We start from the raw sequence: 22,527 nt of genomic DNA on the forward strand, positions 1-22,527 counted from the left end.
CAGAGCTATTAAATAAGAGGGACTGCTCTGTGGTTAGACACACACACACACACACGTATAGGAACTTGCAGAAACACTGTACTTGTACATGCATGTATGTTGAACTGACAGTTTATTTTTTAGCCTTTTTACTGGAACCTGAGCAAAAGCAGATTATTTACTTTCTTTTTGACTTTGAGCTCATGTGTTAAGAAAACACATTATACACGAAAACAACAATCACAAAAATACACAGAAATATCAAAAAGGTAGAGAGGAGGTAGAGCAGAGGGAGTAGACATCTTCATCCCTGTGACATCATCATGGATTCCATGATCAACTCACTCAATACTCATCATTATATTCATGTAGAGATAATAAATGAATAGGGAGGATGAATGAACTTTATTTTTAACGACGACCTCATGAGACCATTTGTAACTGCCTATATATTCCATTTAAAACGTGCTTGTTTCCTACATGAGCATCCACGCCGTGCATTCTTTCTTTTTTTCTGGATTGACTGTAAAAAAAGAAAAAAGTATTTTTACAGTTTTTCCCAAAAATGTTTTACTAATTTCCTCTGTATTTAAAAATGGCAGGAAAATGCAATTAAAATGACAAGAATAAGCTGTTCATTGAAATGTCTCATGTCATTTAACAAAACAATTCAGTATAAATGGAATACATTAAATATCTGGTTTTTAACAGCTTTTAAATGTCGATTTGAACAAAATTGACTTTAAAAATTAAGTATTCGTTATTCCCAAAAGTAGCAGCATTTTCTTTAACTTTACAAAAAATATACTCTATATATTTTGTTATGGCGACTTTTAACTGGGCCCTGTGATAGACTGGCGACTTGTCCAGGGTGCACCCCGCCTCTCGCCCAATGACAGTGGGGATTGGCTCCAGCCCCCCCGCAACCCCACGAGGATAAGCAGTGTAGATAATGGATGGATGGATGGACTTTTAGCTGTCAAATACATAAAAGTATTGTTAATGACACATTTGAAATTTCAAGAAGATATTTGGCTAAAGGAAGAAATATTTTGTCATTTTGCATAACTTGAATGAATAGTAATAAATAATAAATAATAAATATTACAAATAATCAGTGTGGTGGTGTGAATTGTAATTCATACTGTGAAACATTTTAAGAATCTCACTACAGGCATAAAGTTTTAATTTTATAGAATAACTTTGATGAACATTTTTCGAGGGGCAACTTGCTGCGAAATGTCATTATATTCATCAGTGATTTTAAAGCCTTATGCCGGGAAAGGTTATCCTCCTTCAATGAGGTAATTCAACTCGGCGATTCCGATCCGACACAAGAGACTTTCTTTATGGTTCCCCCTCCATCTCTGCACCACTGCATCCTTTCATACTTTCACTCTTTCATTCTGTCATTCTTTCATGGTTTCTGCATTTCTTTATTTCTAATTTCACCCTGTTTCTATATTACACACACACACACACACACACACACACACACACACACACACACACACACACATATTTGTATGTGTATTTGGGGGGAATCTAGGGAATCTCAGGAGTTTGTTGAATTCGAATCAATTAAAAATAGTCCTTCAGGAAGAGTATTTGCTTTTTGTTTTTTTACATTTTATCTTTTTTTTTTAATGAAGAATGACAGCGTTAAAGTTCAGCTGAGCTCAGCAATGAAACATGGACGACGTTTGCAGTGCATAATCATTATTGACAATAAAACAAAAGAGTTGAATGATGCATTGCTGTAGAATAAACTGAGCAACAGTATAATAATGTAGTTGAAATTAGCACAACCATAAACATCTACAGCAGTAAAATACAACATACACATTGATGCAGCAGTGATATTAATCCAAAAACGTCTTATATAATAGTAAAACACTGACAGGGACCATTTTGCTGCACAATTAGTACTTTTACTTCTCATATATTCAGTACATTTTGCTGATAATACTTACATATTTTTACTTAAGTAAAGCTTTGAATGCATAACTTTTACCTGCACTGGGGTATTCGTCATTTCATTGAAACGCAATTTTGTATTACTCTCAATGTGTTTCAGGTAAATGCAGAATTCCCCCGCATCGCCAGTGTTCTGCCGCTGCCCACATACATGTCCCACAGGGATTACTACTGGAGCCACGTCATGGAGGCGCTCGGAGAGGAGGGAGGAGCAGCAGGACGCGGTGAGAGCCTGATCATGGCCCCATGGCCCTGCCCCTGCCCCCGTCTGTTTCACCTCCCTGATCCTGCTTCTTTCCCTCGCCACAAATTGCGCACGGGTGGTGGGAACACATACTGCGTACTGAAAGTTTGTCCTTCTGCCACAGGACCCACTGTTGAAACACCATGATAACGCGTCCTCAAGGCACTTTGTGTCTGCCTCAATGAAAAAGCTGAAAGCTTCATCAAGGACCTGCTCGGTAAGCTGCAGCGTACGGTATGAACCATAGTCCAACAAATACCTATTTCTTAATCTGGTATTATCAGACAATATTTACTTGTTTAATTTTCCATAAATCATAGCACAAACAAACAAAATTGACAAAGATCCCTTATCATTTTTATTTTATAATGAATTGTGACCAAGATGTGTACTGAATGGGGCATTTGTAATAATGAACCTGTGAGTGTTCTCTCCGGTTGACAATCCGTCATGGTGTCAGTGTCTGAATTTGCACAAATATATATTTTGAATTTCTGTACTTTGATTTATTACTGACGTGTGTCCTTGCCACGTTTTTCATGTCAGGGTCTAGTAAGAACTGTTACTGATGTCACTTAACATCAGGTTTATTTGCACTATTTGCATTATCAGGTTATTTGCATGTTGTGCTGGTTTGATTTGGCCAATGATGACAATGCACGTTGAAATGTTCCAGTTCTCTAATTAAGAGCTGAGACTATTACTTCATTCATTTAGTAATGGGCAACTATGCTATTTATAATGTTAAAGTCATTTTTCAGCCAAAACACCAAACAATTAGGTAGTTCCAGCTTCTCAAATATAGGGATGAACTACTTTCTGTTTAATCTTGAATATCACTGTAACTGAGCATCTTTGGGTTTTGGGACTGTTTGATGGAGCAAACACCTCAAGACGCTTTGGGAAACTGTTATGGGTATCTTTTAATATTGTGTGACAATGATTTGACAATCGATTGCGAAAACTAGACAAATTCAAAATAAGACGAATCGATACTGAAAATGGTAGTTCTCGTCAAGAGATTTTCATTAGTACCGTGCTCTAATCCCGTTCTGAGGATGTTGATCCGGACGCAAGGAGAAAATAAAGGGAACGGTCTTGGGAATCTACGTCATCCTACGTGAAGGAGCAGGGCCCATGGTGCGGCTGTACCCTCCCCTTCCCGTCTCCCCCCCAGGAGACCACTTGGCCGGCAGGAGCGTGACCGCTGGATGTGTGCATGGACTGCAGCGCAACACTTGGAAGCTGTTGATGACGGAAACAACTGGTGCAGCTGTGTGATGGGAGTTACTAGTACTTGCAGAGCTGTGTGGTTGTTTATTTTCTATCTATTTTTCTTCCTCTAGTGGTAAGGTAAACCAAAAGGAACCGAACCGTGGAACCAAAAGTATCATTGTTTGTTGCAGTTTGATAGCTCTTGATAACTTATTTTGTAATTATTTCATGTTTAAGTGTAAAGTGGTATGGGGATGGTAGCTCAGGCGGTAGAGCTGGTGGTCTAGTGATCTAAAGGTTGCTGGTTGGATCCCAGGCTCCTCCTGCTAGCATGCTGTAGTGTCCTTGAGCAAGACACTTAACCCCTAACTGCTCCTGATGGCTGCGTCCGTCGGTGATTGAATAATTGTAAGTCGCTTTGGATAAAAGCGTCTGCTAAATGACTAAATGTAAATGTAATGTAAAGTGCTAAGCAACAAATAGTATACCGTTTTGTTCACCCTGGGCATTTCTTACTTGGTTGCAAGGTTGTTAAAATAAAGTCAGTAAATGTTAAGCTTTACTTCTTGGGGCTTTTGGCCCCAGTTTGTTTGTCTGGCACATGACTCACTGTGAATGAATTATTTTTATTTTTTTGTAATTAAAAATCAGGTGAAGTGAATTGACTTGCATGGTATTTATTTGAATTTTATTACTGAATATTTGAATATGACTCATGTTCACAAATCATGATAAGTACCATAAACAAAATTCTCCATGAATCCAACAGGAAAACAGCTCATTTGTGTTAAGTCAATTCCGCATCACTGTATGATGTATCATTGTGATGGTTTGATGAGATTTGCTTAAAAGCATTTAGTAATTACTTTTCTAATCTTTTTCCCATTTGTTCAACCTACTTTCCTGGGATCGGTTGACACAACAAAATTAAGTAAATGTGACGTTTTATTTCTTAGAGTGCATTTAGAGAAAGAAAATACTATATATATATATATATATATATACAATATAAATGTATGTTGACATGTCCTAATGTGAATTAAAAAATACATTTTGACAGATTGCTTTTCACAAAACTCCTGACAGTTAATTTAAACTTGGGCATTTACAAAGTAAATTCACGTTTTTTTGTGTTTTATAAGTAAATGATCTGAGATTTCTGATACTTTTTTTCGTAATAACAATAGTAATTATTGGTACATAAGCTTTTCTTTATCATTTTCAAAGATTATTATTCTGTTTTTTTAGAGGTACATGACTCTATTCTAACAACTAATATATGTTAAAAGTAAAATATTTCATGGCATTATAGGGAGATTTCTTTTAAAATGTACAGTAAAAGATGTTTATCACAGATTTTTTTTTTTTTTCAGTTAATCTATGTTTTTAAATTGACGGTCTTTTCTGTTTTTTTAACAGACATTGTCTGGCGCCCCTGCAGAAAATTACAGTTTTTTCACACTTTTTTTTTTACAGTGTGTGGTCTGTACTCACTGCAGCTGAGCGTGGAGTCGCTCTGGGCCAAGGAGGACGGGATCTCCCAGTGGTTGCTCTCCCAGTCCACCACGTTCCCCACCGTGTCGCAGGTCAGAGCCGCCAGCTGCTGAGCCGTCATGGCGTAGTCCCACAGCCGGAGGTTGTAGAGCGTCCCGGTGAAGCTGTTCTGACCTGCAGAGACCGGCAAGACGGCAGCTGGGGCTAATGGTGCGGGGATAATGTGACTGGGGCGAACAAGCCAAACTAAAAATACTACTGCAACACTTGCTATCACTACCACTGGGTCCACCATGTCAAAAGGTGTGACGTGACTGGAGGAAATACAATTTGCTTTGTAAAGTACGATGGTATGATGAATTACTGAGAGTAGACGCTTTTGCAACGACTCACCCAGAGACAGTAAGACGGTTGTTCGAAAGTAGAATATTTTCTATTTAAGGCTTGGGACGTATACTGAGCCAAAGAATACTTTGTATTGCTACTTAACCGATTATACGGTGGACTCAGTCTGTGTACATTGTTGAAAGCCAATCAGTGAAACCCTTGCCTACCTCCTAAGCGGAACTCTCCACCAGTGGACACTGAGAGCCCACTCGTGGTGGAGCAGGTTACAGCGTGGTAGCTGCCGTCGAAATACGTAGCTACCCGGCCACTGGAGGACGTCCACGTCAGGCAGAACGGCTTCATGGAGGAAGTGATGTCAGAGGAAGTGATGATGGACTCCACGGAGCAGGACACGCCGTCTACAGCGAGCTCCATGACGCCGCTCTTCTGGCCAAAGCTAAGGGCCTCACCCCTGGAGGCTTTGGAGTACGTGAAGATGGTTTCTTTCTGTTGCACAGAGATTGGGAACCGTCACTAAGAGTTTCTCAGTTTATATTCTTAGTCCAGGGTAGTACTAGTTGGTACCGTGTGTGTGTGTGTGTGTGTGTGTGTGTGTGTGTGTGTGTGTGTGTGTGTGTGTGTGTGTGTGTGTGTGTGTGTGTGTGTGTGTGTGTGTGTGCGTGTTTAACCTCCTTCTGGTTGGATCGGGCCAATTCGAAGCACACAGTCAGGTGACTAAGCGTCGGTATGGAAACGGAACCAGCAACTTTGGTGACCTTGCCATTACCCCTGACTATGGTCACCTTCTGGTTCCTCAGTGCCACGGCAACTAGAAAAGAAGGACGGGAGGAAAGGAGGAAACAAGTAATTGAATAATAAGTGAGCAAAGGAGAGCAAGAAACTGAATTGAATGTCGGTAGAAGACAATTGAATTAAGGCTGGACGAAAGTTGGAGAGATTGGGGAAATCGCATCATCCAAAGAGGGAGCCATTGAGGTCCATCCGGTCCTTCTCCCAGCAGGCCTTGTTTCATGCGATTTCTATTCATAACTCGCTGTTCAATTATTAGGCACCTCAAGTCTGTATCCCAGTCCATCAAACTTAGCTCTGCATCTCTTCCTGTCACCCTTCCCAAACTTTACCCATCAAATATGACTGTTCCGGAGCAGCGAGGGCATGAGGCTTGGTAAACCCCTAAAGGGAGACTCCCATGGGGCGTCCTTACCAGTCACCCCAAACCACCTCAACTGGCTCTTATCAATGTGGAGACCCTGTCATGGGGACCGAACCCAGCCACCCCGCGGAGAAATCTCAAGAGTAATCAGGTAGAGGGACCCAGAATACCGAGTATGCTGAATATGAATACTGGGAATACTAAGGTACATGTCAGCTTGTCACTGTGGCTGACCAGAAAGGGCTGGCAGCCGATGGAGACAGAAACTCACTGTTTCTTTGTTTAGTGTGGCTGCCGGGGCCTACGTAGGTTGTCAAAAAGCCTTAGTTCTGGTGTAAGTGTTCCAACGAGAATCCTGTGGAGCGCAACAACCAGACTTTGAGGTTATCTTTGCTGTGGAGCTCGGCGGGCAAAGCAAGGCACTGACACTGCCAGGGGTTTGGGGTTCGATACACTGTGTAGCAATGCGTCGACCAAACCGCCGACAGAACATGCGTCCAGGAGGGTTGATCACTGAGTTTGTCCAGTTGTCGTGTCCCTGTAGGATTCTGCGAACAGAAGCCACTGCCCGGCTCTGCGGCTGTTGGCCGAGCCGAACGCGACCAGAGCCAGAACAAAGTGGGAAAACATGAATCACACTCGCACAAACACCTACGCACACGCAAACAGCGACAGACAAATGCACACACACAAATTACCACGTGCACGCAATGGCACGCATGTACAATGGGAGCCACTGGAGTCGGGTGGACTTGTGAAGCCTCCATCTGAGGGTTCATACCATTCACTGTGTGGGACGGGTTGATCCGCCGTTATTATTCTGATTGTGTCTCCACATTTGTGCAGTGGCCTGTGGATGCGTGTTTCATGTGAAATGACAGCGTGTGAAACAGTATTGAATAATGAACAGAAGGGGGTGGACAGCTCAGGCAGAGCAGACACACATTCATCACGCTCCCCCACCTGTGACACAGTGCAGAATAGAACGTTTCCCCACTGTGGCGACGTGTTCGTATGAGAAGAGGCCACGCTGCCAAACAGCCTGTGTTGACCTCTCTTGCACTTTCAATGATCAAAAACACCCAATATACCTCATGACATTTGGTTACGCACGATGAACTATCAATAGAACAGACACAGGCTGCCCATAGAAAAGCTATTATGCCTTTTTGGTAGCAACTGGTTGTTCTCACGGTCACGTTCACTACCACATACAGGAACTGCTTTCAGGGGGCTGCTTATGATCTCAAACCGCTCACAATACAAGGTCTGCAACATGATGGCCCAACCGAAATTTGACAGTTGTTTTTTTTCCACATACTGTACTATGAAAGTGGAGAATCCGAGCTTCAAGACAAGGTATTGCTTGTGAGAATCAAGGAAATATTTTGGAAGCTTTGACTTATTAAAGATTAAGGTTTTACATACAGAAGTTCTGAGAAATCAGCCTTTAAAGTTTAAGAAGCATTTCCAGACTTTTGCACAGGACACCCATTTAGAAACACAATTAGTGCATTCAATGGTGGCATCTGGATAGTGCTGTACTCCTTCAATGAGATGATGATGAATGTGTTTTTCTGAAATAATATTTGAATCATTTACAAAGAAAATGGAAAATACATAATTCAAGTTAATCCCTTAATTTTAAGTTGAAGTTTTCTTTTTCATTCTTAGTTAATGCTCACTTTAGTAGCATGTCTCCTCTATTATTCTGTAACTTTAAAACATTCCCATTTCCTGCCTTTATTGTTTAAAAACAATGATAGTTTTAAGAAAGTGTCACATTTCCGATCGCATGCATGAAAACCTATCAGCAGGGGACAACAATTCCCAGTCTGCAAATGGTGGGTTCCTCCCAACCATTTTTCATTCATTCTGGGAATTGTTGGTTTTTGGGAGCACCCCGCTCGGCCGCCTCCCGCTGCCAGTTTTGCCATGTTTTGTGGTTTTCACGGAGAAGTGACAGTTCTTGCGTCTGGTGTTTATTTATTGTTGCTTCAGTATGTGACGTCTAAATATATATTTTTTGGATTTTCATTCCAAGGTGCGTGGCTGACTAATTACGTTTGAGTTCATGTTTGAATTAATTTACCAATATCAATGATAGATGTCAATATCATGTAAAAATTCCTATGATGAGAGAAAATTCCACCCAGCCCCACACACACACACACACACACACACACACACACACACACACACACACACACACACACACACACACACACACACACACACACACACACACACACACACACACACACACACACACACACACACACACACACACACACACACCGTCAGCCTGGACCTACCATGGTGGTAACTAATCCTGAACCCTTTCTTCTGCACGCTGAAGTCGGAGTTGAAGGAGAGCTCCATCACGTTGCCCGTGGAGTTGAGCGTCAGGCCGTGGGCTGTCAGGCCGCAGAACTTCACCTCCGTGTTTCCCGTGTTCACCACCACGCGGTCGTAGATGCAGCTCAGCGCCTCCTCCAGCTCAAAGTCCAGGAAGGAGAGCTGGATGATATAGCCGGTGGGGGCCTTCATGGTCCACCTGCAGGCCAGGGACTTGGGGTAGTCCTGGGGGTAGCAGGGCGAGGTGAACGCCCCCTGGGCCTCCATCAGAACCAGGTTACAGTTGGACTGGCTGCAGCCCAGCACTGCGGGTGGGGTAGACAGCAGCGCCATCACAAAACTGCTCTCGTGACGTCAGGGTTTGTCGTTAGCGGGACGAGGAGACGAGGAGACGAGGAGACGAGGCCAAAAGATGCAAGGACAAAAGTTGAGCAAAAAAGGAAGATAAAGGCTTCCCGGAGAAACAGGGGGCAAGGAGGGAGCATTCAAGGACGTAAGTTGAGCGGTCGAGATTTTGGACCAACAAGGGAAGAGGAGACGTACAGTCAAGGAGGTAGGACAACAGGGACACGGGTTTACAAGGTCTTAAGGCATCAAGGAAACCAAACCTTGACCTTGTAAGGAACTATTACAAAAGGAGAGGAGATAGGAGGCAAAGGAAGGGCAGTCCAGGTTTCTCACAGGCTTAGAGAGTTAAGACAAACCAGACGCCAGGAGGCCGTGCAGTTAGCTACAGGGTCAGCAGCGGAGTCGGTAACCCAATTGATTAATTCATCAATTAATCAATTATTTAAACTGAAATCAAATGTTATTTTGCATATTTCGCACCAAAGACAGATTCAGGAGGAGAAATGAGGGCAAAACACCGTCTCATCCGTTGAAAGACAGAAGTCACAGAGACACAGCAAAACTGTCTCGTTAATTAGATCCAAACTTGTTGATCATCTTCATGGCTGAAGTGTGGCCAGACAGACAGACAGACAGACAGACAGACAGACAGACAGACAGACAGACAGACAGACAGACAGACAGACAGACAGACAGACAGACAGACAGATAGATAGATAGATAGATAGATAGATAGATAGATAGATAGATAGATAGATAGATAGATAGATAGATAGATAGATAGATAGATAGATAGATAGACAGACAGACAGACAGACAGACAGACAGACAGACAGACAGACAGACAGACAGACAGACAGACAGACAGACAGACAGACAGATAGATAGATAGACAGACAGACAAATTTGAATAGACTTGTATCCAAGCATTAACCAGATAAATAAAACCATTTAAGGTGGTCCAGAGACAAATCGCCCAAAACCGTCGATCTTCACCATCGGAGGTGTTTTATCAACGCCTCCAAAGGTTCTGATTTCAAACAGTTTCCGAGACGCAGGGCGTCGCTGAACCCGCCCCCCAACCCCTCGGCGAACCACCAGGCCATGTGCATCCAGATTAAATCTCATTTCATGTAGAATAAATCTAAATCAGAATCACTTCCTTGTGACGTTTTGCATATGAGCAGCTCTGGACTTCCTTCAGTCCACAGCAGCTTCCTGTCTCACTGCACTTCGGCTAGAGCGACAAGTTCAGTCTGAAGCTTCAAGGGAAACTCTGGGATTGTTTTTAACCTCCGCCTCATGTTCCACCACTGGAAGGGAATCCACGTGTTCATCAGAATCTTCTTGATTGATCCAATATTGATTAATAACATTGGTTTTCATTTACGCCAAAACTATACAACAAAATATCCCCTAAAAATGTTATTAAAATTAAATCCTCCTCCATGTGTACGTTTATTTTCTATGGTGTTCTACTTTCCTCCATTTCTCCTCAATGAGACGTGTTACCGACTGTCACTGTGCATTCTGGTGGTGTGTGGGTGTGTGTGTGTGTGTGCGTGTGTGTGTGTGCCTGTGTGCGTGTGTGCGCGTGTGTGTGCGTGTCTGTGTTTATTTTCGTGTGTGTGTGTGTGTGTGTGTGTGCGTGTGTGTAATGCGTTCTAAACAATCAAATGATAATGTACTGTGTTTATTATCATTTGATTCGATTTTCCATTCCAAAAAGAGCTTTTTGAAATCCGAAAAGCAAGTGCAAATTAGTTCAGCGCGGCCACAGATGTCGGGCAGGCCGCGAGCCGTCGAGCGCCGATCCTTATTAGCATAAATAAACAGGACGGTGCGACGAGCTCAGATTGCAGAGCTCAGCAAGTTAAGCACAGAGGCTTACTGTGCTGCAACAGAATGAAACACGCACACACACACACACATGCACACAGAAAATTATGCAAGCACACGTAGGAGCCTGCAAATAAACACAAACTCAAATGCACAGGCACCACAAACACATGGTTGCTTGACCACAAACAAACACACGCACGCACGCACGCACACACACCCACACACACACACACACACACACACACACACACATACACACACATACACACACACACACACACACACACACACACACACACACCCACACATTTCTCTAGACAACAACAACCTAAACTTTCCCTTCTTGGAGTCCAAATCGCTCCTGTGAGAGAGAGAGAGAGACAGGTCGGTCAGCTAAACCTTGTGTTACCCTCAAAGTGCTTCAGCATGAAATTTCAGGAACATTTGGAAGGAACATCAAACTCACGGAAAGCTGGAGACGAGGAGTGAAACACATTCCCTGCTCTCGCTCTCTCCCTCTCTCTCTCTCTCTCTCTCTCTTCTTGTAAGTATTCTTTATCCTCCCTTTCAGTGGCTGCGCCCCTCACTTTAATGCACGCACACAAACACGCACACACACATGAACACACACACACAGGTACAAAACCACCAACTCTCCCGGGCGGGGTAGAAGGGTCAACCAATTGAAGTCAATCCTCCCAGAGAGAGAGCAAAACGCTGTGTGTGTGTGTGTGTGTGTGTGTGTGCGTGCGTGTGTGTGTGCATGCCTGTGTGTGTGTGTGTGTGTGTGTGTGTGTGTGTGGCTTGTGCATGGATTGGTATGAGATTGGATTCATCCCCAAATCTTAAAAGCCACATCTCAGGTTTCCGTTTGCGGACCCTCGCCGCTCTCCTTTTCCCTTCATCTCGCACGCCGGAGCCTTCCAGGACCTGGACAGGAAGTGGAGGCCGACTCGGCGGCGGGCGGGCCGTCACCCAACCGAAACACGAGCCCCGAAATAACGAGCGCTGACGAGTCCTAACACAATAAGAGTTTTGGGCCCGGGACGCTCCTCCGCCCGTTGTCCGGGATGATGGATGACTTTGCCGCAGCCGCTGAAAGCTCCGCTGACGTGGGAGTCGAGAGGGGAGGAGGAAGGACCGACAGAGGCGGCGCTCGGGTCGGGGCGGGGGTGAGAGACGCGGTGGCGGCGCCTTCTCACGCCCCGGCGGAGGGGCCCCCCTTTAGGTGCTTCCGCAACTTCCCTGGCTGGGATCGCCGCGACGGACCTCCCTCTTGAGTGTGCACCTTTTTCGACAGGGGCTAACAACCCGGTCCGCCACCGCCTCCGCCCGTTTTCCGGGCGGACCCCGGTCAGGCTCGGTGAAGGTGTGGACACAGTTCCACGGTCGTCCGCACTAAAGACGTTGTCCGGGCCGCTCACAGGAAACGTAAGCTGTCAATTCTCGGTAAATGTGATAAAATCATAGAGCGACGTATGTACCCCAATTCTGAAAAACAAGCCACCGCCCCGGGTGCCCCGGGACCCTCCGAAATATGGAGTGGAGACTACGAAGCTGAACGGCTCCAGAAATGACACCGGTAGAGGCTGTTCCCCGACGTGGCGCCGCCCGTTGTGGCAGCCTGCACAGGCGCTCCTCGTGACGATGCACGTTTTAGTATTTTCATCCGTTTTATGTCACTCCGTCCACCAAAAACTCATCGGCAGTGATCTCCTACGGCTGCCATTGTACTCCTGGAAATAAAAATGGGGGGCAACCAATTTTGGATCCAGATTGGCCCCCAGCGTCAACGCTGTTTTAAACAACAACAACAACAACAACAACAACAACAACAACAACAACAACAACACAACATTAACTCTATTCTCTTCACTTCTATTTTGTACCCCCACTTTGTATTATCTTTTTGAGTCTTATTTAATTTAATTTTTATTTTTATTCATATTATTCTATTCACTACCTGCTTTACGTTTTAGGAATCAGTTAGTTTCAGTTAGTTGCTAGGTAGGAATTAGGTTAGCTATTATGTTCGGTTTAGTAACTATTGTGCATAATCTCCGGGTGCGTTGCAAAGACATTTCACTGCAAAAATGCATGAAAGTATGTACATGTATGAAAGTATGTATATGGATGAAAGTATGTACATGTATGTGAGATATAAACTTGAGAATCTTGAATCTTACTTTGAAGGTATTTAGTGAGAGGAACCGGGAAACAATGTCGGATCAAAGAACAGAAACTACGCCCTCCAACACGTATCGAGCGGTGGTCCTGCAGATTCCTGCTCGTCTTGGGTGGATGCAGCGGTGCAGCAGCTGTCACAGACACTCTGCTCAGTTCTGTTGCTTGCTGCCACCGGAGCAAAGATAAGCTCCAAACATCCACGTTTTCCTCGGTCTGGGACACAGCTGTTCCCTGTTCCCTCACTGATCGGTCAATCAACTTATTAGTTCTTCCCGGACTCTTTGCCCTCGAGCTCGGTACGGAGCCAGGAAACCCGAGGTCCTCAAACCGCCGTTAAAGGACGGGTTCGATTCTCAGCGGTCCCAGCGGGAAGGTTCTCAGCCGAGAGGTCTCCGGCGAGTCTGTGCCGTAAGCGCTTATAAATGACGGGAAACCACATTTGAATAAGGTCTGGGTTGTAAAACAGTGAAGATATCCGTGAACGTGCCCTGGAGGGGAGAAGCTGCCGGTCCTTCTCCAGCGGCAGCCATCGTAGAATCTTCCTTCCTGTCTCACCCTGCGTTTATCCAAATATTTACGGACAATTAAGGCGGTTCCTCCTCCAACAGGCACCGCCCCACCTCCCAGCGGAAAAACAGCAGATGCACTGGACACTTTAAGCAACTAGACACTGAAATGAAGGACGCGTGCTGGGTCTTTGGATGAGGTGAACGAGGCGAACACAAAAAACAATCAATCGAACAAAAATCCATGACTGCAAGCTTGTGAGAAAGGGAGGCACAGGGAGAGTCCTTTCTGACGTATGAGCGACCGATGCACGCCCAAGGAGCTGGAACCCTTCTGTCGGAACACACCCTCACGCCAGCCAATCTAAGGAGGAAGTGCATGGATGCAAATGTCACCTTTGTGTTAAGTGGCTCTCGGGAAAAGAGAAACAAAGGAAACGAGCTGGGGAACGAGTCGGGCCGCGGCGTCGCCGAGGTCGGCGTGTTGCGCCGAGCTTCAAAACATTGGCTTCTTTCAGCCTGATCCCAAGCACCACTGCCCCTGTATCACCACACCGCCGAGGCGACCTGCTCTCCGAAACGACTTCCTCTCTGCGCTGGATACTTGCAGCCTCCGGGTGAACATGGTTTGTTTGACGCAGTTAGTTGTAAATCTGTCTTCCCAGTTAGTTTCTGGATTTTCCACTGAGCACAAAAAACATGGTGGGGGAGGGCGGGCTTTTACTTTGTGAACCTGGAGTTCAACCTGAAGGCGCAGCATTGGACAACTGGCGACAAATACAAGAAGGAAGCCACAAGAACGACACCAACGTACAAAATAAGCAGCCGTTGAGGAAACAGAGGACTGACGTGCATTAATCAACAATCATGTCAATTTCAGCAAGAAGCGCATCAAATATTACTAATTATACTTTAAGTGGGAGTGGTGTGACTCAGAGCCCCCAAAAGAAGAAGAACCCTTCCTCACAGTTTAAGAGAAAAAGATAAATGAGTCCAAGTCAAGTTCTTTCAGCAACAGTCCCACTGTCAAACCAAGAGTCCCTCAAAACAGTGAGAGAATTTGAGCCTGAATTGAATTGTTTTTGCACTGGCTTCCTGTCCTTCCAAATATGTAAAAAAAAACGAAAAAAGAAACTCTTCACTGTGCTGCTGCGACTGAGTGGAAAAAGACGTCCCCTGCATGTACAGCACAGGAGGACACATCCACGTCCCCCACCGCAAAAATTGATATTTCATTAGCATAATCTCCTGATGATTCCTGACGTATTTAAATGTTCTCAAAATAAATTCAATTGCGTTCAATTTGACTTGTCTCGAGATGACTTACTCAGCGATCCAATTAACGCTGCGGAGAAAGAGCGAGAGAGAGTGAGAGAGAGCGAGATAGAGAGAGAGAGTGTTGTGGGGAGCCCCGGGGGGAGTGTTATCAAGGCAATAAAACATTAACATTTCAAATTAATTCTTTGATGGTAAAAGAATCTAATTGAAGGGAATGGACGGGAGGAGACGGAGCGCTGCCAACACCGAGACGTCGAAATGGAAATGCTGCTGCTGCTGCCAGCGCCCACATATTACAGGAGATTTATCTACATTTATCTGCCCCTAAAATGCACACACACTCACACGCACACACACACACACACACGCACACACACACGCACACGCACACACACACACACACACACACACACACACGCATGCACAAACACACACTCACGCGCACACGCACACGCACACACACACACACACACACACACACACACACACGCATGCACAAACACACACACACACACACATGCACACACAAGCACACACAAGCACACACACACACGCAGGCACACACACACACACACACACACACACACGCATGCACAAACACACACACACTGATTGACTCTCTCTCTTTCTGTCTCACAGCGTGGACGTCTCTCTTTCTTCTGCCCTATAGCTTTCATACCTCTCTCTCTCTCTCTCTCTCTCTCTCTCTCTCTTCCCCATCCCCCTCTCCCTCCCTCCCTCCTAACGCAGACAGGAAGCATCCGTCTCTCTAATGCACCTGACGCAGGGGCTTTGCAGTAAAGTTTTATTTTCATCTCAAAGTGGCGTTAACGAAGGTGAATAACGGCGGGAGGAGCTCGTTAACGTGTCCACCTTTAATTAGAGCTCGAAAAGAAACAGTTTGTTGTGTTACATGATATCACAGCTCCTAAATAATAACGGCTGTTTACTGTGGTGATGTAGGGGAGGAGGGGAGGAGAGGAGAGGAGTGAAGGACAGAGAGGAGGATAGAAGAGGAGGTGACGAGAGGAGAGAGGGGTGTAGAGGGCAGAGGAGAGGGGAGGAGAGGAAGAGAGGAGAGGAAAGGAAGAGGAGAAGAGGAGAGGGGAGAGAGGAGAGGAAAGAAAGGAGGTCAACAAGAGGAGGACAGGGGAGGGGGAGATGAGTGAGAGGAAGAGGAAAGAAGGGAGGTCCATAAGAGGAGGAGAGGAGAAGGAGAGAAGGGGGAGGAGGAGGAGAGGAAGATGAAAGAAGGGAGGTCAACCAGAGGAGGACAGGGGAGGGGGAGATGAGTGAGAGGAGGAGAGGGTGAGAGAGGATGAGTGGAGGAGAGGAGAGAGGAGAGGAAAGAAGGGGGGTCCATAAGAGGAGGAGAGGGCAGGGGGAGATGAGTGAGAGGAGGAGAGGATGAGAGAGGATGAGAGGAGGAGAGGAGAGGAAAGAAGGGAGGTCCATAAGAGGAGGAGAGGAGGAGGAGAGAAGGGAGGTCAACCAGAGGAGGAAAGGGGAGGGGGAGATGAGTGAGAGGAGGATACGATAGAGGATAGAGGAGGAGAGGAGAAAGGTGATGAAAGGGAGGTAGAGTAAGGAGAACAGTGAGGAAGAGAGGAGAGAAGAGTGTGTGTGAGTGTGTGTGTGAGTGTGTGTGTGTGTGTGTGTGTGTGTGTGTGTGTGTGTGTGTCTGTGTGTGTGTGTGAGTGTGTGTGTGTGTGTGTGTGTGTGTGCAGTGAACAGTGCAGGGTGATAGGTCCCTGAGGTCCAGCTCGCTCTGAGATAATGCAGAACAGATACTGAATGTAATTAAGTCTGTTTTTGAACAGGCGCATGTGTGTGTGTGTGGTGTGTGTGTGTGTGTGTGTGTGTGTGTGTGTGTGTGTGTGTGTGTGTGTGTGTGTGTGTGTGTGTGTGTGTGTGTGTGTGTGTGTGTGTGTGTGCGTGTGTGTGTGTGCGTGTGTGTGCGTGCATGCGTGCATGTGTGCGTGTGTGTGTTACGGTCGAGAGGAGTCACACAAGGGGCCGGTTTGTTTCTCGTAAAGATCCTCCACGCTGTTCCCTAATTTAAAGCTTTCCGACGCCACATATGGCTCACACTGACGGACGCTTGCTCTCGCTGTGGAAAAGCCGCAGCGCTCACACCAAACACCCAAAAAGGACAAAAAAAAAAACCCAAAAAAAACCTACCCTGATTGGATCCCACGCTTCCATGTTCAAAACCGTTTCTGCTTTTAAAACCATGACAACAGCACAAAAGGAAATCAGGAGTGATTCGGAGGAATTTGGAACCAAAAGGATCAGAAGACGTTTCTCTCAAGGCACAATATCTGCTTGGACATAATACTGAATATATCAGTACCTGCTTTATTCAACTTTGTCACACACAGTATACTGTATACTGTATGTACAGATGATATATACTGTATATACAGTATTTGTGCAAACTTGCCTAATGGCTTATTTTCTTCAGAATGTAAATTATTTAATGAAGAGGTTTATTGTATTATTATTTTTTTTCACTTTATTATATATTTTTTCACTTTTGTCTTTTTACTTCATTATTCTTATTTTACTTTATTATATTACTATTTTTATTTGATGATTATTACTTGTTGTTCTGATCAATTTCATTCCATTGATGGATAAAGTATCTATCAGCCATCAAACAAACATCAGTTTAAAAAAAAATCACATTGAAATTCAAAGTAATAATTTTGCTACAGCTGAGGAGGAACAGTGATTGTGTGTGTGTGTGTACGTGTGTGTACGTGTGTGTGTCTGTACTCAAAAGAAGCCTATGAACCAAGTCTCTTCATGGTGAACAGTAAAGGTAGATGACGCAACTGTGTGTTTTGGAGTTTGTGTGTGTGTGTGTCTGTTTGTGTGTTTGTGTGTGTGTGTGTGTGTGTGTGTGTGTGTGTGTCTGTGTGTGTGTTATGCCAAAAGAGGTGAGGTCAGTCTGGGCACAGGCTCCCATGATGACCTGGTGTTTTATAAGGCAGTGTTGTTTGTGAGTGTACGTGTGTGTGTGTGTGTGTGTGTGTGCGTGTGCACGTGCGTGTGTGAGTGTGTTGTTAAATTTGGGAATAATATGATTTGACTTCAGCGGCACTTGAAGAAGAAAGTGACAAGTTGTGAACGCTGCCTCCACCACGCACTGACATCCAGCGACACCTCATCCACCTCACTTAGTCTACAAGTCAACAAGCTGAATACCTGAGCTAATTGGTGTGTGTATGTGTGTGTGTGTGTGTGTGTGTGTGTGTGTGTGTGTGTGTGTGTGTGTGTGTGTGTGTGTGTGTGTGTGTGTGTGTGGGCGTGTCGTGCGGTCACCGGTGTTAATCAGCAGCTTTGTATTGAGGTAATGGGCCGAGACAGAGAGACATATACAGAGAAAAACAAATAAGAGAAGAAGAAATAAGAAGACAGGAAGGGACGGAAAGAGAGAGAATGTGGGTGAAACGAAAGGAGGTGGAGAGAGAGAGAGAGAATGAGACAAGCACATATTTCCCCCGTCAATAAAAGATGCCTTTGTGTGTTCCCACTGCTCTCTCTCACTCTCTCTCTCTGTCTCTCTCTCGTTCTGTCTCTCTCTCTCTCTGTCTTGCTCTCTCTCTCTCTCTCTCTCTCTCTCTCTCTCCCTCTATCCCTCTCTCTCTCTCTCTCTCTGTCTTGCTCTCTCTCTCTCTCTCTCTTTCTCTTGCCCTCGGTCTGTATGGCTGTTGATCCCATTTCCCATTTTCTCTCATAATTAATGGAGTTTCACAAAATGTCAAGCCTTTTACATTATAAAAGCTCCAAAAGGACATTTGCACACTCACCAGAGCACAAATGTTTCCGTTTAATTTTAAGCGCGCTCGCCCCGGCGCAGGCCGGCTCTTCGGATGTTGCCCACGGGGAGCGGAGCGGCACGGCCCGAGCCTTGGCACCGGCTGCTGCCTGCTTCAACCACGTCAAGTCAAGTCCGGTTTATTTCCTCAGCCTTTAATCACGGCACCGTCTCAAAGGGCTTCGCGAGCTTCACGTTTCACACAGAAATCAAGGGCGTCTCCCCGAGGCCCCCCCTCCACCCAGGCAGGGGAGGCCCCCCCTCCACCCAGGCAGGGGAGCCCCCCCCCCCCTCCACCCAGGCAGGGGAGGCCCCCCCTCCACCCAGGCAGGGGAGGCCCCCCCTCCACCCAGGCAGGGGAGGAACTCAGTCGGGGCCCAAAAAAGCAGAAAAAAATGGAGTAGGAAACCTTGAGAAGGGTTCACGGACGGAGGCCTCTCCCTTCCATGGACGACCGGGCCGACATGGAGGCGGAGTGGGCAACGTTATTAACATTATATAACGTGTATTCAAGGGTATCATATGATATGTTTGGACAGTCCCGGAGTCTATTGTGCTAATGCTTGGTAAACATCTCCCGCAGAGACGTGGGTCGCACCAGTGCAGGGCGGTTGGAGACTCCAGCCAGTCAACACAGACCTGTACGTCCACAGTCTTCTACTGTTAGACACTGGAAGCTTCGCAGTACAAACACCGTGTTCTGACGTCCACACATAAGTGGTTTGTTGATTTATTGGGACAAGGAACATTCTGGTTTGGTAACCACACTGGCCGCTGCCCGATCAGACGCTTCCAACCCAAAGCGTTTACACCGTATCCCTACGGCCACGCAAGGCTCGACGGGAGCGGTAAGGGGGTTAAGTGTCTCGGTCAGGGACGCCTCAGCACGCTACTCGGGGGAGCCGGGGCTCGAACCGGCAACCTTCAGATCACCGGACGACCCGCTCCGCCTCCCGAGCCGCTGCCCGCCCCCATCCTGGGCGACACTGAGACCCAAACTCGACACCAGATCCCTCAAAGCAGCTTTCTTATTCCCGACCAACCCGACCAACCCGACGAGCCAAACCAACCGCCGGCCCGGAGGTCTCCTTCCGTCAACCTGGTGAAATGCTTAGATGGTGATGATGCCGCGTTGTTGAACGTCGAGTTATAACCACCATTGTACCCTAATGATAAAGGAAATATCAACACCTCAAAGCCAGTCCCCAAAAGGCCCTCAGGAACATTCGGCTCTGTGTTTTTATATTTACCCATCAGGCGGTGTGCGGACAGGCTCCAAACTACAGCTCAAACCGAGGAGCTGATGTGACGGAGGTTCCGCACGGAGCCTTTGTTATTTGAGTTGTCAGGGGGGAGCAGGCGCAGCCCGACGCTTTGTTTCGGCGGCGTGGCGGCGTTCTGAAAAGGAAGCAATCTCAAATCAAGATGGAGGAACACGGTTTTGACAGAACACCGGAGGACTGGGAGGAGGCGCTTCAGCCAGACGTTCCCCCGAGCACCTCCACCTCCCCGCCGCCGTGCTCCACAAGGAATACGCCGGGGTGTACGCCTCGCCGCCGCCGGGCAGACCCCCTGCAATGCAGCAGCTGCGGGGGTGAAAGTGCCTTGCCCAAGTGCCTTGCTGAAGAGCGTCTTTGCACTGATTGCTCAGCAGGAGGAGAAGCCCCGCCCCATGCTCTCTGGCGGTGGCTTCGGTGATGTGGTGTCTCAGGGCGGCATCATGGGAATATCAACTTCACAGACTGTTCCAGATGTTCTAATCGAGGCCTCTACCTGCTGGCTCATAATATCCACGTTACGAAGGATTGTTCCTCAAATAACTTCACTTCAATTAATATACATTTCATGGAAGCACCGATAGTCGTCCACATTCTGTAGCCTGGAGATCTTGGAGGCAGACACAGCCCGATGACCAACCTTAACTCTTCAGTCGTTTTCGAACAGAAACGCATCCTGACAGCGTGACATGAGAATACTTTTCTGGTGAAAGAAAAGAAAACATTTGTACAAGAAACAAGATTCCATGAAAAATGGATCCATAAAGATTTTTTTCTTGGCCGGGGTTGGTGGCAGCCTGGGTGCCTGTCGAACTCTGTGGCCCAAGCAGCTCACGGGCACAGATTTACTGACAGACGATATTCTTCGGCCGACTAAGGATGCTAGGAATTCTCTCTCTCCCTCTCTCTCTGGCCGGGGGTCAGGCATTAATCCTTCAGATTAATCAGCTTCCATCAACCTGCCCTTCTGTTTTTCACCCCCGTGTCCTTTCTAACATTTCTCTGGCATTCCTACACTTTCATTCCTCGCCCCCTCTCTCTCTCTCTCTCTCGCTTTCTCTCTCTCTCTCTCTCTCCTCCCTCATTAATCCCCCTCCCCCCGGCCATCTTTTCTTCCCTTCCCTTGAACCACTTCCATCCCTCTCTCAATCTGTCGAGAGAGAGAGAGTCGGCTGCAGGTATGAGGCACACCTGCCCACCAGACCCGAGGAAAGAACAGAGAGCGTGTTCTCCACCAACTATTTATATCTGTCTTTTATACGCCGCCGGACGACACTGAGTCATCAGGACCGGCCCGTCGTGCGCCGCTCAGCTTGTAAAGCGGAACCGCGAACATTCCTCCTTATCAGCTCCAAACGACTCCATCTGCGGGACGCAACGTCGGTCTCACCTTCTTTAGAGAGAACGACAGACCTGGGAGCTGGGGGGGGCTCTTTTTTAAAAAGAATCCACCCTCGTGCTGCCGCGCTGCTTGGCGGTGCGGGGAGCCGCTCAAAATGTCGCAGGGGTAGACGGCGCGCGGGAGCCTCTTCTTCGTTGGAATGCTTTGAGGAGCTCCAGTTCCTCTCCTCTGCTGCTGTTCTCCGACGCGAGAGTGCGAGGAAATCCTGTTTTTTTAACCCAGTTTGGTGAACTACTCCCAAGACACCTCCGCACGTGATGGAACGCTGACATCAATCCAGCTCCAAGATAATAATACCCCAAAGAACATGCGATCCGTCTTCTCCTTTTCTAAAAAATGTTCAGTCAAAATCATTTCTGTCTGTCTGTCTGTCTGTCTGTCTGTCTCTCTCTACCTCTTTCAATTTCAATGCAGCCTGCTTTCTCATTTTCTCAAAAAGGTTCAATATGGTCAAAATGTTCAAAAATGTTCAATCAAATTAATTTCTGTCTGTTTGTCTGTCTGTCAGCCTGTGTCTCTCTCTCTCCCTCTCTCAAGTTTAATGCACTTCAGCAATTCAGCGAGGCTTCATTGCCACGGCCATAAGTGAGTAGAGTACTGCCAAAGCACATTGTACGGACAGAAAAGTATATTAATAGGATATGATAACAGGATAATAATATGAACAGTGAACGGCAGGAGAACAGTAGGATATGATGACCATGTGAAACGGTTACAACTATGGACCGCTGACCCTCAGTTTGTGTCAAAAGAACGATTTAAAATCATAGCTCACACTGACGTTTGATATCTAACATTATTAAGTACACTGTCCCACTATAACACACACACACACACACACACACACACACACACACACACACACACACACACACACACACACACACACACACACACACACACACACACACACACACATACACACCCTAGTGTATTTTTCCCCGTTGTGGGACTTATAAAGGTTTATCGCTTATCTTATCTTATACTGCATTACTGTATATACACCTATACACATACATATATACATACATACGCATGTGTATACATGCCGCACATACGCAACGTCTGCAGCTATCTCTGTGCTCTCTCTCTCTCT

General features: G+C 46.2%; 1 protein-coding gene across 2 annotated transcripts in view; it reads right to left on the bottom strand.

The window, feature by feature from the left end:
- adgrg6 (adhesion G protein-coupled receptor G6) overlaps window positions 1–22,527 on the bottom strand; it is a 105,372-nt gene that overhangs the window by 67,573 nt on the left and 15,272 nt on the right. For both annotated transcript variants that reach the window (XM_079996807.1, XM_079996808.1), the window contains exons 3-6: window positions 8,726–9,073; window positions 5,926–6,065; window positions 5,464–5,743; window positions 4,910–5,083 (exon numbers count right to left, since the gene is read on the bottom strand). In XM_079996807.1, coding sequence (XP_079852933.1) covers window positions 4,910–5,083; window positions 5,464–5,743; window positions 5,926–6,065; window positions 8,726–9,073 — 942 coding nt within the window. The remainder of the gene's footprint in view (window positions 1–4,909; window positions 5,084–5,463; window positions 5,744–5,925; window positions 6,066–8,725; window positions 9,074–22,527) is intronic.

This window comes from Zeus faber (assembly GCF_960531495.2).
Source record: "Zeus faber genome assembly, chromosome: 2".
Classification (NCBI taxonomy): domain Eukaryota; kingdom Metazoa; phylum Chordata; class Actinopteri; order Zeiformes; family Zeidae; genus Zeus; species Zeus faber.